This window comes from Lethenteron reissneri, chromosome 39, assembly GCF_015708825.2.
Source record: "Lethenteron reissneri isolate LAM-NWPU_2019-01 chromosome 39, ASM1570882v1, whole genome shotgun sequence".
Classification (NCBI taxonomy): domain Eukaryota; kingdom Metazoa; phylum Chordata; class Hyperoartia; order Petromyzontiformes; family Petromyzontidae; genus Lethenteron; species Lethenteron reissneri.
Window position 1 is genome coordinate 1,058,238 of NC_083817.1, and position 14,774 is coordinate 1,073,011.

Sequence of the window (14,774 nt, forward strand, 5' to 3'; positions counted from 1 at the left end):
TCCCGTCTCCTTCCCCAACAATTTCCTCGCCGCACAATCATGTCCATAGCTGCATCAGCCGGGCCTCTCGTGCTATGCCTCTGCATGCGCCACTTTCCTTCTGGACAGACTTGTCATCAGCACGCGTCAGGATCCATTCCGCCTCGACACCGCTCCCACGCGTCCCCGTCCACGCGTCGTGCGGCTCCCCCCTCGCCCTTCTAAACGTAACGCCGCATTGCAAACACTTTGGGCCTTCCTCACGTGGCACCGTTTTAGCCACGCAAAACCCGCGGTGTCGAGACAGCCGACAGCCCGGGGTGAGTGGGGGGGTGATTGGGGGGGTGATTGGGGGGGTGAGTGAAGAAGGTGAGTGGGGGGGTGAGTGGGGGGACCGCACACCCCCGGCGCCCTCCCACATCGCGCCCTCGCGGACCGCTCGGGGAACTCTGCGAGACCCTCCCTCCCTGGACGTCGTCTCGTGGCTGTGAGCAGCGCAGACGCAACGCAGACGGCCCCCGCGTCCCCACACTTTGACACGCACGCCTCGCAGCGCCGGGAGGCAGACTCCACGTTGCTGCGCCCACGCACAGCCAAGCGCCGAGCGTTATCTTTGCCGCACTCTTTTACAACTGCCGTTGATTGATGGGCGGCATTTCAAGACATCCCTGGTGTTTAAACATCACAAAAACCTCAAGTGAGAAGAGATAATTCATGTTCCCTTGCAAGGCGAGGCAAGTGAGCTGGCACCACCTTAAACTCGGGGCGTTAAAGGAGGAGCGCTAACTGTGTTCAGAATCCATGACCGGTTCCTAAAAGTCAGGAACCGGTAAACAACTCCAGTGGAATATTGGTAACGTTTCTTAGTGATGAAGTTCAAGCACGTTACGTTTAACGCTGTAGACTCTTCTAAGTGCGGTAAACTGGTTTGTACCATTATTTGGCGTCGTTACCGGTCATGTAGGAAATAAAAATTCACCACCTGACCTTAAATAAGAGCCATTGCTTGACAACACAAGGCATCTAATTATATAAAGCGTTCTTTTCAGGAAGAAGCGTTATTGACGAATGCGTCATTCTCGTTAACTGCTTGCACACCGCTGCGAGTGCAGTATCAGCGCAGAGTGTGTTTGTATCGGAGTGAGGGTTCTAATTGGGCGGTCGCACAATGATATCAGTACCGAGTCGGTGAACAAGCGGGGCTCGACTCATCATCGCTCAACAATGGTTCTGAAGCTCGTGGTGCACGCATTGAAGAGACACGCGCAAGCACTGCACAGCCCCGTGAAAGAATTCTTGTTTTAAAATGTGATGTACGTTGCGTGTCATGGGTGTCCATCACTCCTGCAGGGGCTATAGAACCGCGGTATGTTCGCAGACATGAGAAAGCAACTACTTCAACGTCACTGTTTTGCGTTGATGATGATGACGAATTATGATGACAAGTTATAATTTCGCGTTGTAGCCAATCCCTCATTATATCGCGTGATTCTGTCGGCGAACGATTTCCCCACGGCAAACTGAGATGGGGGCAGCACTGTGGAGGCTTCCAAAAACGTATCAGCAAGGGGAATGCATCGTGCATACACAAATTATCTTACGCAACAGCGATCATCGCTGCAAAATTCTATTTTAAGATGATGTGCACCATCGATGGTGTCCATTCCAACCTGGCAAAGGTCATCGTTTATATTTAATTATTATCTCACGCAGAATAACAGCGGGATCTCTTTATCTACACCCTGAATCAAAAACACCAACAGACGGTTTCATGAGCTCCGTTGGCCAAATCTCAAGCAGGAACCGGTCTTTAACAAAGGAAGATTATTTTAAGATTTGTCCTTTACGGACACTGATAAGACGAACAATGCGTGGAATGATAAATCCACGAGTTCGTCATTGTGCACCGACTGGGTCTTTACCTGCGCTAAGCATACGCTTGTGTATTTGTTACTTCCGCAGCGACGCTAATGATTATGATTTGTGTCACGTGTTACGGAGATTTTATCTAACAGAGAGGGTCCTTCCACATCAACGTCTGGCAGTTCACATGCATTGGTTCAGGCAGTCACATGACTCTACTGGTCAGATACCGAATGTCAAAACCGTTCCACAGTTCTCTCGTGTTGAGCTAAGACTGCTGAAGTTATTCACTCGCAGAAGGCCGCGTGCGGCCGATGGGTTCTGTAAAAGTTACTTTCACATTTTTGTTACGTGAAGGGGAACAGTTTCCGAGTATTCCTACGGTGACTGCTCACCACCGTGAGAGCCCCACGACGGTAGCGTCGCAGCTTTTGAAGACGCCGAGGAACAGAAGTGGCCGGGTGGCCGCCAAGACGGCTACGAGAACGACGTCCCAGCTCGAAGCAGCGCAACTGAGATTCCGATCGCAGATTAAAGCACCAGAAACGTAGTTCTCCACCGTACGGAGCCCCCGATCTTTATCCTGGTCGCTCGGTTTGCCTCGATGTCATCCTTGACATCATCTACCCCGTATTTGGGTTGGTAGACGAGAACCGCATCATTTTGATTTCGCGACGGCGATAGGCGAGGCGTTGGAACGATGCAGAAGCCATCCGATGACAGCGACCGTGTCCGGGGACCCGAGCACTCGCGAGCTGCACCGCAACCCACGCAACTTGCACCCTTGGCAAGGACATTAAAGGGCACTGCTGTAAAATTTGTTTTTACCGCATTAGAAGGGTTGACAAGTTTATTGGTGTAACAATAAGGCACCTGAAGCCTCTCTCAACACAGGGCAATAATTGCCTCCTCGCTCACCCTCCTGCAACACGGCAAGCGTGGGAACAAAAATAACCTTTACGCCGCTCGGCGCTTGCAAGCAAGGTGGACATTCGTACCCACCCCTCCATCCCCCCCCCACCCCCCATGACGCTCCGAACCCAAACTGGGCCCTGGGCAGCTGCGCCGCACGAGCCTGGGAACGGCTCTCTCCTTCCCTCGGTCTCGACGTGGGCCGCTGTCAAGTTACCCTTCCGGACGTGCCCTCTGCTTAACGCACGCGCCGCTCCGCGCCCGCAACGCGTTGACACCTGGCACGGCGCGGCTCCCACAGTCGACGGCGTGCCACACGGAGTCTTCGCGCGCAAAGCGCCGCGCAATTCCCCCACGAGCGGTCCGCGACCACGCCGAGCGGGCGAGCGACTCCCCTGTATCCGCACGCGGCACTCACCAGCGCGGCGACGTACACCTTGTACACGGGGTCGGCGCACACCAGCGCCAGGACGCTGCAGCAGCACCGCACCACCGTCTCTCCGCACATCTCCCCGCCGGCTCCGCCGCCCGCCGGGCCGGCCGTCGCGGTCGCCGCCGGCGCCGGCCCCCGGGCCCCGGGCCGGTCGGCGTGGCCCCCCGCGGCCACGGCCGCCCCCCCCGCAGGCGATGCCGCGGCGGCGCCGCCCGTGCGCACCTCCCCGTTGGCCAGGAGCAGCGCGCCGCTCACGTCGTGCCACAGCCGCCGCAGCGCCATCTCGCGCACGTTCCAGTTGCGCGAGAACAGGCAGCTCACCAGCTCCATGCCAAACACCTGGCCCGCACGCACAAAGACAAAGATCCCCCGCGTAGCCATTAACAGACTGTCGGGGCAAGCGCCGTTAGCGAGTGGCGCCTACGAAGGTCGGCACGGCACACGAGGGGGTGGGTGGCCAACACCACGCCCGGCCGCCTTTGTCTCCCAAGCGGGGATGTTTACACACCGCGCCAGGTACTCGTTTGAGGTTGAATCGACCTACGGGAGGCCCAGGACCGTGCAATGATGCGTCGATTCGTCAACATCGATTCGTGCGTGGGAAAATCGGACTTTCAATTTGTTGCGTGATTTCGGCAACCATTCGAGGCATGGCTGCCACAGCGGATACATTATTAATTTAATATTCTCGTGAATCGAATCACCGAATCGTGACAATGCTTCGAATCACAAGGGTGTGAGTTGGGAGTTAAGGGGAAGTGTGAGGACAGGATGGAATACATGGAGAGGAAAGGTGTGAGAAAGATACAGCCAGACTTAAAAAATGGAAAATACATAGAACAGGTAACTTAAAACACGTAGGTTTTCACAGTCCTTATTATTGTTATTCATAATAGGTGCTTGGGTGAGGCCACGTAACGATCTGAGCCGACGTACATTTGGCCAGATCACTGTGCGACCTCGCCCAGAATGTCACAACGAGCTACGGGATGGCGCCACGCGGTGCGAGAGATGTGGGCTCTAGGCAGCGGCACCTGGATCCAGGGCTGCGCGAGCTCGCGGTACGCGACGGGGATGGGCTGCACGCGGAAGTTGAGCTGCGTCGCGTCGCCATCGAGCAGCGGCCGCCTGGACGTCTCGGCCTGCGCCACGGGCGCCGGCGAGGAGGAGGAGTTGGGGGCGGCCGCCTCCACCGCCGCCAGCGCCGTCGCCGCCTGCGGGGCCTCGAAACTGAGCACCGCGCGCGGGAGGGACGAGAAGACAAAAAGACATGAAGCCACGGACCGATCTTCGTCGCGGCAGTCTGCATCTGCAGCAGCGGCGTCGAATATCGGCAACGCTGATGTGTTTTAGGGTCGTGCCACGTGTCGTTTGGTGCGACATCTGAGCGGAAAAGCCTACGTGGGTAGTAGTAGGGGTAGTAGTATTGACAGACGTGTTTACAGAAATTCCACGCGTGGCCAAAACTCAAGCTAGAGTCTCTCTTGCATTGGGGAGTGCAATTAAAAATAATTGTGGACGACTGACTTGAAAGACATTTAATTTTACTTTGTCCGAGGCTGCATCATCAGATAGTGCCGGGCCCCACATGCCACGACCCAGCGCCCGCAGCGGGCGGCACTTCATGCCGCGTGTGAGCGGAGGAGGTCACCGGACAGGTGGACCGGGTGGGGCCTAGGGAGTGGAGCCCATCAGTGACCAATGCCTGAACAAATAAAAAAAATGTTGGTTTTAATTCCTGCTCTGAGAATGAAGAATGTTGGTTTAATCGAGATGTGACACAACACCCGTTGGCAGCGCTTCTAAAAGGTGAGTCTACAGGGTGGATGAAAGGATCCATTGAAGTGACTTCGGAACATTTCCGTGACGTCATCTTCCGGGGTGGGGGCTGTTCTCTGACAAAAGCTGGGCGCGCTGGCCACTGCAAGCATCTCACTCTCGTTACATAAAACTACGCGCAAATTTTTAATGTAAATGGGAGAAGAAAAAAATCAATGATGACCAACATACTTATACCACACACCCCATCCCCCACACTGGGGGAATAACTTCTAATCAGCGTTCATAATTGTGACGTAAATATGCAAATGGCTCGAATGACAAAAACACAACAGATATCTTGGCAAGGAGCTACCAATTCTCACCGGAGATGCTCTGGTCATATTTGCTTCATTTTTTGGTGAAATGTTTCGCACCACGTTTGCCGTAGCGTCCCGGCACGGGCGGGGCACGGTGCTGAGCGGCTCAGGAAAGAAGAGACCGAGGGTGCGGACTCAGGCGCATCGTGTCAAACCGCAAGGCACAACCCGAAAGCACGCCCCAAGCGCGACCGCGATGGCTGGCACGCGATCGCGCGCCAGCCATTGCGGCGGACGCTTCGCTTAGCGAGCCGCCCTCGCCCCGGCTGTTTCCTGCGAACGTGCGCGCACGTAGGGCCACGCACGCGTGCCCCAACGCGACAAAACTGCAAACGTGTGCGCGCACACACGGCGCTCGCACGCGCAAACAGCGGTGGCACGCACGCACGCACGCACGCTGGCGCGAGGCCACAGCGGCCCGGTTCACTCCGCTCCTCTCCCGGAGAGTGCCAGGTCTAACCACCCCGTGAAAACGAGCACATGGTGGGATCGTCGGAGACGAGTTTAGAGGGGGAAAATAGTTGTGCGGTGTTTCTTTGCTCAGTGACGAATTGTGCAGCTGGTGTACCGCCTGCCTAAAGAGCAAAACACAAGCACAAAAATAATTATTGAATTACCCCTGTAGTTCTGAAGTAAAGAAAAGTAACAAAGAAGGTGCAGCACAGTGCTTGAAAACGCTTCTCTGCTCGTTCAGCCAAACGGAGCGTCCCGCTGACAAAGAACGGAGCGTTCCGCTGACAAAGGGCGGCAGCTTTTTAGGCACCTTCAGTTTTAAATAAACGAGTGTGAGAACCAGGGGCAGGTCAACGCCCGCAAACGGCATTCCTGAGCGCGCGCAGCGACGAGGAGGAGGCCTGTGTGGGCTTGACTGCGAACCTGCGTCTCCACTGCGACGCCGATTGCTGCCTCCCCTCCCTCCCCCGCACCTCCCCCCCCTTCTGCCCCTCCCCGTCCTGCAACTCCACTTAGCCGCGAGCACCCGCCCACCCGCCCGCCCGCCCGCCCGCGCGGCCCCGCCGTGGGAACGCGTCTGGGGAGAGGCCTCCGCGTCCTCCGGCTCGGGCGGCGCCACTTCGGACCCCGCTCGCAGGGGGCATGCTTCTTCTGCGTTTGTGGTCGAGGGTGGAGCGGCCGAGTGAGCACGTGGAAAAATGCGTGCCTCTCCTAGGTTGACTCAACCCCAAAACGAGCACCTTCGCGCGGTGCGTCAACGCAAGAGGATGCTGGAGGGGTGCGGCGCTGGTAGGGGTAGCCACCCGTTCGTTTTTTCTGCTACGTTTCCGGGAAATAAGCGAGTCGGTAAATATTCCCAGGACATTACCAGTCCGAGTTTTTGGTCAATTGTGGAATAATGTCCCACTCAAGATGATGCACGTCCACGTAGTTCTCCTCCCTTGCGGTATTGTGAGATATTCTTCTTTCCGTGATACATCCCGATCTGTAAGTCTAAGGGGGAGCGAACCTGGCACCTGGCCGCCTCCTGCTTGACCCTCATGAGCACCACGTTTCAGGCAAAGCCTCGAACACACGCGACCTCTCTTGTGTGTCGCCGGTCAATCAATCAATGACCTTTGTCAGCAGGTGACAACCCTCACACTTGTTTGCTAAGTGTATGCATTCCTGTCTGACAGTTCTGGTAAATTCTATTTATACCTCAAGAGTGTTTTTTTTTTACATAAGCTCAACCGGCACTCGCAAATACCAACGATGTCTGCCTGGAGTGCTTCAATGCTCGATTGCAGCGGATCGTTAGCGAGCGTGGACCGAAGCGCTCGTGCTGAAGAGCCGGCGATGGGACCTTGTGTGTTTGTAACTGGTCATCCGAGCGAAGCGGGGGTGGGCGAGGGAGCGATGGAGGATTGTTGAATGAAACGTGACGAGCAGCGAAGGCGTGAACGCGGCGTCGTCGTCGTCATTCTCTGCGTGCGCAGGGGACGTGCGCCTGCGATGTCAACGCGATATCGCTCGGGGTCGGCGGTGGGGGTGGGGGGGTAAATGCTGTGCGGAATCTCGGTCAGAGTTGAGTGAAATTTAACAAACACGCAAGCTGAAGACCTGACACACACACATGCAGCTCCGCTGCCGGCCCTCTTTGGAGTTGCACGCAAGAGCGGAAGTGAGGCATCGTCACCGTGTGGGGCAGGGAGGATTCTTCCCCGGTCCCCGCCTCGCCACCACTAAGGCGACGAGTTACCACGACGACGAGTTACTACGGCGATGACGACGATGCTGGTAACCCACCAGGGAAACTCGTTGCTCTTCCACTTGGCTCGGCACAGCGGGCAGATGAGCGCCTCGCGGTTCCTGCGGCACTCCTCGGCCCCTGCGAGAGACACAGACGGTGCCACGAGACTCACCACAATCAGTACCACGAAGCTCACCACAACCAGCACCACGAAGCTCACCACAATCAGCACCACGAGACTCACCACAATCAGCACCACGAGACACACCACAATCAGCACCACGAAGCTCACCACAATCAGCACCACGAGACACACCACAATCAGCACCACGAGACACACCACAATCAGCACCACGAAGCTCACCACAATCAGCACCACGAGACTCACCACAATCAGCACCACGAGACGCACCACAATCAGCACCACGAAGCGCACCACAATCAGCACCACGAAGCGCACCACAATCAGCACCACGAAGCTCACCACAATCAGCACCACGAAGCTCACCACAATCAGCACCACGAAGCTCACCACAATCAGCACCACGAAGCTCACCACAAGCAGCACCACGAAGCTCACCACAAGCAGCACCACGAAGCGCACCACAATCAGCGCCACGAGACTCACCACAATCAGCACCACGAAGCTCACCACAATCAGCGCCACAAGACTCACCACAATCAGCGCCACGAGACTCACCACAATCAGCACCACGAAGCTCACCACAATCAGCACCACGAAGCGCACCACAATCAGCACCACGAGACTCACCACAATCAGCACCACGAGACTCACCACAATCAGCACCACGAGACTCACCACGAGACTCACCACAATCAGCGCCACGAAGCTCACCACAATCAGCACCACGAAGCTCACCACAATCGGCCCAGCACGAGATTCCTACGCTCGCCCTACGACCCTCGAATTGTAGTGACACTTTTATTCAATTGAGAACTCATCATCTTCATCGAACAAAAGCACGGAGATCCCGAGTGACTGGGACGGCCGGATCGACCTCGCACTGCACCCCAGACACACGCCGAGAGAGGACGGGTTCCGTGGCTTTGTGCGGCCGTGCCCGGACCGACCGGGAGAGAGAGAGAGAGAGAGACGGGCACGCGGAGACGGTGGACTCACAGATGGACATGCAGTGGTGGTGCAGCTTGTTGCGGCAGCCGTCCTCGCACACGGTGAGGCTCTCCTCGTCCAGCATGCCGAGCAGGCAGATGGGGCACACCTGCTCCTCCTCATCCTTGCCACTGCACACGGCACCGCCGCACACGGCACCATCAGCGTCGACGCAGCGCCAGCGGCGCCTACTCACACCGTGTCTACCGCTGTGGTGCTTGCACACAGAAACTCAGAACTGTTTTTTGGTCTCACGGTATGCGGTAATGGGAGCGTAATTTGCGTGACGTAACGTGGTCACGTGACGTAACTTGGTCACGTGACGTAACCACGTGGGGAAAGAATGTGGCGACGGGATGCAGGGCTCGGGCCACCGATTGGCAGTGGCACGACTCTTCGGAGCGGCAGCATTCCGCATTGCACGGTGCAGACACCCGCGGGAAAATAATGGCGGTGCAAGTGTGTAGAGCGGTCTGGCATGAGCGTGCGGCACGGCACAAGCATGTGGTGCAGCGTCAGCGGGGCGGCGTGAGCGGTGTGGTGCAGCGTGAGTGTGCGGTGTGGCGTGAGCGGTGTGGTGTGAGCGGTGTGGTGCAGCGTGAGTGTGCGGTGTGGCGTGAGCGGTGTGGTGTGAGCGGTGTGGTGCGGCGTGAGCGGTGTGGTGCGGCGTGAGTGTGCGGTGTGGTGTGAGCGGTGTGGTGTGAGCGGTGTGGTGCAGCGTGAGTGGTGCGATGTGAGTGGTATGGTGTGAGCGGTGTGGTGCGGCGTGAGTGTGTGGTGTGGCGTGAGTGGTGCGGTGTGAGCGGTGCGGTGTGAGCGGGGTGGTGCAGCGTGAGTGTGTGGTGTGGTGTGAGCGGTGTGGTGTGAGCGGTGTGGTGTGAGCGGTGTGGTGTGAGCGGGGTGGTGCAGCGTGAGTGTGCGGTGTGGTGTGAGCGGTGCGTCGCGGGCGCTACCTTTGCTCGGGGTGGCTGGAAGCGGTGCTCTGTGCGGCCGGGAGGTGCGAGTTGGAGAGGCGCGACACGAACTTGGTGATGGTGCTGCGTGACGGAGCCTTGATGCGCGAGCTCCTCTTTGTGTGGTACTTTTGGAAGAGACTCTCCACCTGGAGACCACACGCGCACAGATCCCTCGTTCAGCCACGCAGCGCTGAGCGGCGAGCACCTATCAAGGCGGACATGGAGCCCTCTAAAGGGGTGTGGGTGTTGGGTAGTACGATGCTTGATCATTTCTGCCTTCCCAGTTCCCAGTGCTGATATTTACACTCCACATCAGGTATTGATTTAAGGCTGAGGCAACCAACAGGAGGCCACAGACAGGCTCAGATACCGCTTGCCACTGATGTTTTCCATGGCTTGGAAATTTAATCCAGGCCACCGGGAACATAGCCCAGTGCACTAACCACAAACCACGGCGCCTGTGCCATGCCAGGTGCGATTTGAGGCCACGTACGCGCACGCACACTCACACACTCGCACACTCGCACAAACTGGCCCATGCCGTCCGCAAGCCCAGTTACGGCAGGCTCGGCGGCAGCTGTCCCGCAGCGTCGATGCCGCGAGCGCTCGCGCGCTGCCTCACCTGACACGGCCGCTGCGCTCGTGCGTCAAGCTCGGCGCTCACTGCCCCGTGGGGGGGGACGAGGCGGGGGGGACGAGGCGGGGAGGATGGGTTCACGCCGTGAGCTCTGTCGCCGTCTGGCTGCCCGCGGCTATCGAGTGGTACGACGCGACCCTCAGAGTTCGCTCAGCACGGCGCGGGTAACAAGAACCACGTGCGGCAAACGTCCCGAACGACGCCGGCTCAGGATGCTGAGCAGACGGTCGTTCATCTTGGCAGCGATATTTTTAAAGACCACAAATTTAAGTGAAAACGACGCACAACAACAATCGTCCGCAGGGGAGGCATTAGGTGACCAGCGTGCTCTAATCAAGTGCCTGGAAAGTCCGGTTGTTTCTCTGCAAAGTTTAAACTGTTTAAAACTTTTTTAAATTTTACCAGGTAAGGCCCCACTGAGCTACGCAGCTCTTTTCCAGAAGCCACCTGGCCACAAATCACCAAGTGTCTTCTCATCACGTGAAAATTTACAGCAGCCAAATCCTCTAAGCGAAGGGTCAGGGGAAGAATGCGCAACTCTGTTTAACGTATAAAATAGTGAGAACTTTAATCCAGATATATAAATAAATATTCTCTCTTCCACCCTGCGGCGAAGTTGTTTGCGTTGGACCACGTTAGCAGCGGGGAGGCACCTCGAAGTTCTTGAGGGTTTTCCTCCACAGCATGGGGTCGCTGGGCTCGTTCTGGAAGACGCGCAGCATGACGAACATGACGTGGATGCAGAACGTGCCGCGCCCACAGCTGCACGTCTGTAGGGGAGGGCAGCGTACGGAGGATAACGCACACACACGCGCACACACACGCGCATGCACACACACACACACGCACACACGTGCGCACACACGTGCGCACACGCAAAACACATTACACATATACCTGTGGAGACAATTAATATGGCCTACCATTGATTCTATTCCTTGTCCCATATCCCTCAGTTCACTCTAAAGACTCCCCACCACTCCACAGCCCCCCCCTCCACCACAACCCCCCCAACCCCAGCCCCCCCGCGGGGCGACGCACCTGGGGTCCGATGAAGACGCGGAACTTGTTGTCGGGCGAGTCTCCCCCGATGAGGAACGAGTTGGGCCCGATCTGCTGCAGCAGGTAGAGGCGGGCGCGCATCACCTTGCTCACGCGCCGCTGCGTCTCCTCGGGGCTGTAGGGCGAGCAGCCGTCGGGCGACGGCGCGCGGCGCGGCGGGGTCACGCGGCCGCCCTGCGGGGGGAGGGGGGGGTGCGAGGGGGCGGCCGCGCCGCACGCGAGGGGTTAACGCCGGACGCGGGAGGCCCGAGGCTCGCTCGTCTCCCGCCGCTCTCTCCGGGCGGCGGTGAAGTGCGCGGAGCGGGGAGGCTCTTCCCATTTCCAGAGCGGAATGCTTCTGATATTCTTTTTGAGCCATCAACAATGAAACATTCATTGTATCGTTTCGACACTTAACCCACACGCTCTCAACAAAATCCTACTTTCTGGACAATGACCTCTTGTGGGTTATCTAATTTTCATCACTTTTTAATGGTTTGTTCCACAGCCAATGGCAAGCAGGCCAAGTCTATCAAACCCAACAGAAGTGCGCCCAGACACGGCCATTAACCGCGGGGCACGCAGCCTCTCATTCAATCCAGGAATCTCAGCACAGGAGACTCCTGGATCAGATTGAGCAAGGCCTGCCCTGAAAAAATGTACATTAAGCCACTGGCACAAAGTTGAGAGATTAAAGCTGCTTAAACGCTCGGCTGAGCTGACTTCCTAGTGTTTCCTAAAAGCGTCTGCATACCGAGGCGTCCACATCGTAGGCTCTTGAGCCTTTTACTGCTCAATTACATTAAGAATTTGCGTGCCAGTTTTCAAATAAAATGCCGAGAGGCAATTTATTTTCATTTATTTTTTTGCCGTGAGAAAGGAATGCGCGGCGGTACTGTCTGACCGTATCGCTCCTGCCAAATATGCGTCAGATTATAGAGCGCTGGACGTAGGTGGTGCTATTTCGCCATGGCGAGTACAAATGAAAAGTCTCTTAGGGAAAAGGTGTCAAATTATAGGACAGCGGGATTACAGAGGTGTAGCCGTTCCGGGCCGCAAAGCCGTTGCGGAGAGAAGCCTCTGTGAGCCCGCGCAGCCGGTGACGGAGGAGTTCAAAAGGTCAGGGTCTACGACGCCCATCACGCGTGCTGGGACGTTTCACGTGGCTGTACAAATCACTGAGACTGCTCAATTCAAAGAGCACTCAAGCCGACACATTATTCTCCTAGTCACACTTTCAGATCGGTGACTGCTGAACTTTTGGTGGTTCCTAGAATTTGTCTCAAATCGGTAGTGGCCTTAACTTGTCACACTGCTTGACTCGGGAACTCGATTCCAAGTCTCACGGATGCTTCAGCACCCAAAACTGTACAAATCGTAGAAACGAACGTGACCACGGCTCCTCCCGTGGGCGCGGGTCGTACCAGCGTGGGGGAGGCCCTGCGTCTCCGCTCGCCCGGGGAGCCGGGCTTCTGCGCCGAGATCCTGGGCAGGGTCCCCGGTGGCGACATGTCCCCGGGGGCCCCCGCGCCGCCCCCCAGCTGGGAGGGGCTGCGGGGCCTCCGCGCGGCCGCGCGGGGCGACGTGCGCGCCGTCTCGCCCACCGCCTCCGACAGGGCCCGCTCGTCCTCGCCCACGTCCAGCTTGAGGGGCAGCGGCTTCACAACCTGCGACGACGCGCACACGCACGCACGCGCATCGTCGGGTACGCTCATGGCTCGGGCCACGTGTGTTTATCGCTACGACTGTGAACACGACGCGAGTTTACCCAGGAGAGCCTCACTCAGTCTCAAAACTCTTTTTCAGGACGCTTCTGCCGAGTGTTCCCAGTAGTGGCTGCGAGGTTGTTGCTGCTGCTGCTGCCGCGAGGAATCTCAATTGAGTGATTTCCAGGAACATTTTGAGCGTTGGGACGTTTGACCAATAACAGTTACACTTGACGTGTATATTAACTATGGGAGTAGGCAGGAGGACACCCATGCAGAAAAGGGGGAGACCGTACAAATTCCAGACAGAAAGGCACCCGAGTCGTGAATCGAAGCCAGACGCTTCTTGCCGTGAGTCACGAGTGCCGCCCTGCCCGGTGCGAGGCGGTCTCGGGTTGTAAGCGCGGGGAGGGTCCCAGGCCGAGCCGCGTGCCGAGCGAAGCCTCACCATGGGACCCTTGCGGTTCTGTCGCTCCAGCCACTCGTGCTTCCAGGCCGGCATGCACGTGGCCTTCAGCTTCTCGCGGATGAGGCGCTCCTCCGGCCGGTCCTCCATCTTGGGCAGTGTGCGGGGGGTGTCGCGGCCCCCCTCGCCCCCCGCACGAGGCCCCTCCCCTCCGCCCTCCGCCGCAGCCCTGTGGGAACGAAACGAGGGACGGCGTTGCGGCAAGGCCTCGCGAACCCCGGGTGCGCTGGCACGGGGGACTAGGCCTGGGGATCGATCGATTCGCTTGCCTGGCGATTGACGAAGCAAGGTGATTTTGGGTCGCGAGTCGTGATCTGAGAATAAATGTTTTAATGTCGTCTCATTTGTCCTTTTATCCCATTTTTTTCATATTTTTGTCCTGTTCGGACATCATTGTTCGTTCCATCAGCCAAAATCGTGAGTCTGTCCTTTGCATAAATTGTCAATTATCAATTGTCATGCACGCATGATTCAATGCGTGTATCGTGAGAGGTAAATAATCGGTTTGAACCGATGACCCGATGCATCGTTCCATGCCTAACGGGCACAAAAGGAATATGGATTGAAAACACCGCTGCTACCACACACAGTTCAGTGCCTGCAGTTATGCATCATGGGAAGAACTAGTTTAAGTACACCGCAACTGGAAATGTTTAGAGAGGCTAAATAAAACATGAAAAGCACAATGTATAAATGAATACTAATTACTGAACATTTTATATATCTAAATCTGCACACGCTTCTTTTTATAATCCCTCCGCAAAACATTTAGACCACGCGTTGCGTGCGTAAACACGACCACAACAAGTGGCGTGCACACAGCATACGCAGTGTAGACACTCAAACGTTGTGCTCGAGGCAAAGCAGCTCAGGCGAACACGCCCAAGCGTGAACAGGCCCAGACCACCAACTCGCTCCACGTGAGAATGCGGCTCAAACACGGTTGACTACTCAGGGTTACCATCCCCGAGGTGACAAAGCAACCAGGACATATCTCGCGGTAGCAGCAAGCGGGGGAGAACTTCATGCGAACGCGTCATCTTCTTGAGTGCTGTGAAATTACTCAATCGACAACAAAAAGAAAGCGCAGGGCTGTAGTGCTCGCACCAAGCCCGGCTCTCGTGGCGGCCGATGCCAATCGGCGTCCCGGGGAAGACGACTGACAGATTTCCTGGGACAGCTACCTCGAAAAGAGGACGTCCTGGGAAATCCAGGGCAGGTGGCGACACTCGTGGCCACCCAGAGTGGAACCCAGGACGTCCGCGGCGCTGGATAAGCCCTCTGACACCCGAGCCGAGTGCTGTGCTGTTCACCCCCAAAATGTGT

At 57.0% G+C, this 14,774-nt stretch overlaps 1 protein-coding gene across 1 annotated transcript in view; it reads right to left on the minus strand.

The window, feature by feature from the left end:
- Window positions 1-14,774, minus strand: part of LOC133351879 (mitogen-activated protein kinase kinase kinase 1-like) — an 87,978-nt gene that overhangs the window by 31,256 nt on the left and 41,948 nt on the right. Inside the window, exons 2-10 of the mRNA XM_061567457.1 lie at window positions 13,431-13,617; window positions 12,701-12,943; window positions 11,277-11,471; window positions 10,889-11,005; window positions 9,596-9,744; window positions 8,652-8,773; window positions 7,567-7,648; window positions 4,222-4,417; window positions 3,173-3,526 (exon numbers count right to left, since the gene is read on the minus strand). Coding sequence (XP_061423441.1) covers window positions 3,173-3,526; window positions 4,222-4,417; window positions 7,567-7,648; window positions 8,652-8,773; window positions 9,596-9,744; window positions 10,889-11,005; window positions 11,277-11,471; window positions 12,701-12,943; window positions 13,431-13,617 — 1,645 coding nt within the window. The remainder of the gene's footprint in view (window positions 1-3,172; window positions 3,527-4,221; window positions 4,418-7,566; window positions 7,649-8,651; window positions 8,774-9,595; window positions 9,745-10,888; window positions 11,006-11,276; window positions 11,472-12,700; window positions 12,944-13,430; window positions 13,618-14,774) is intronic.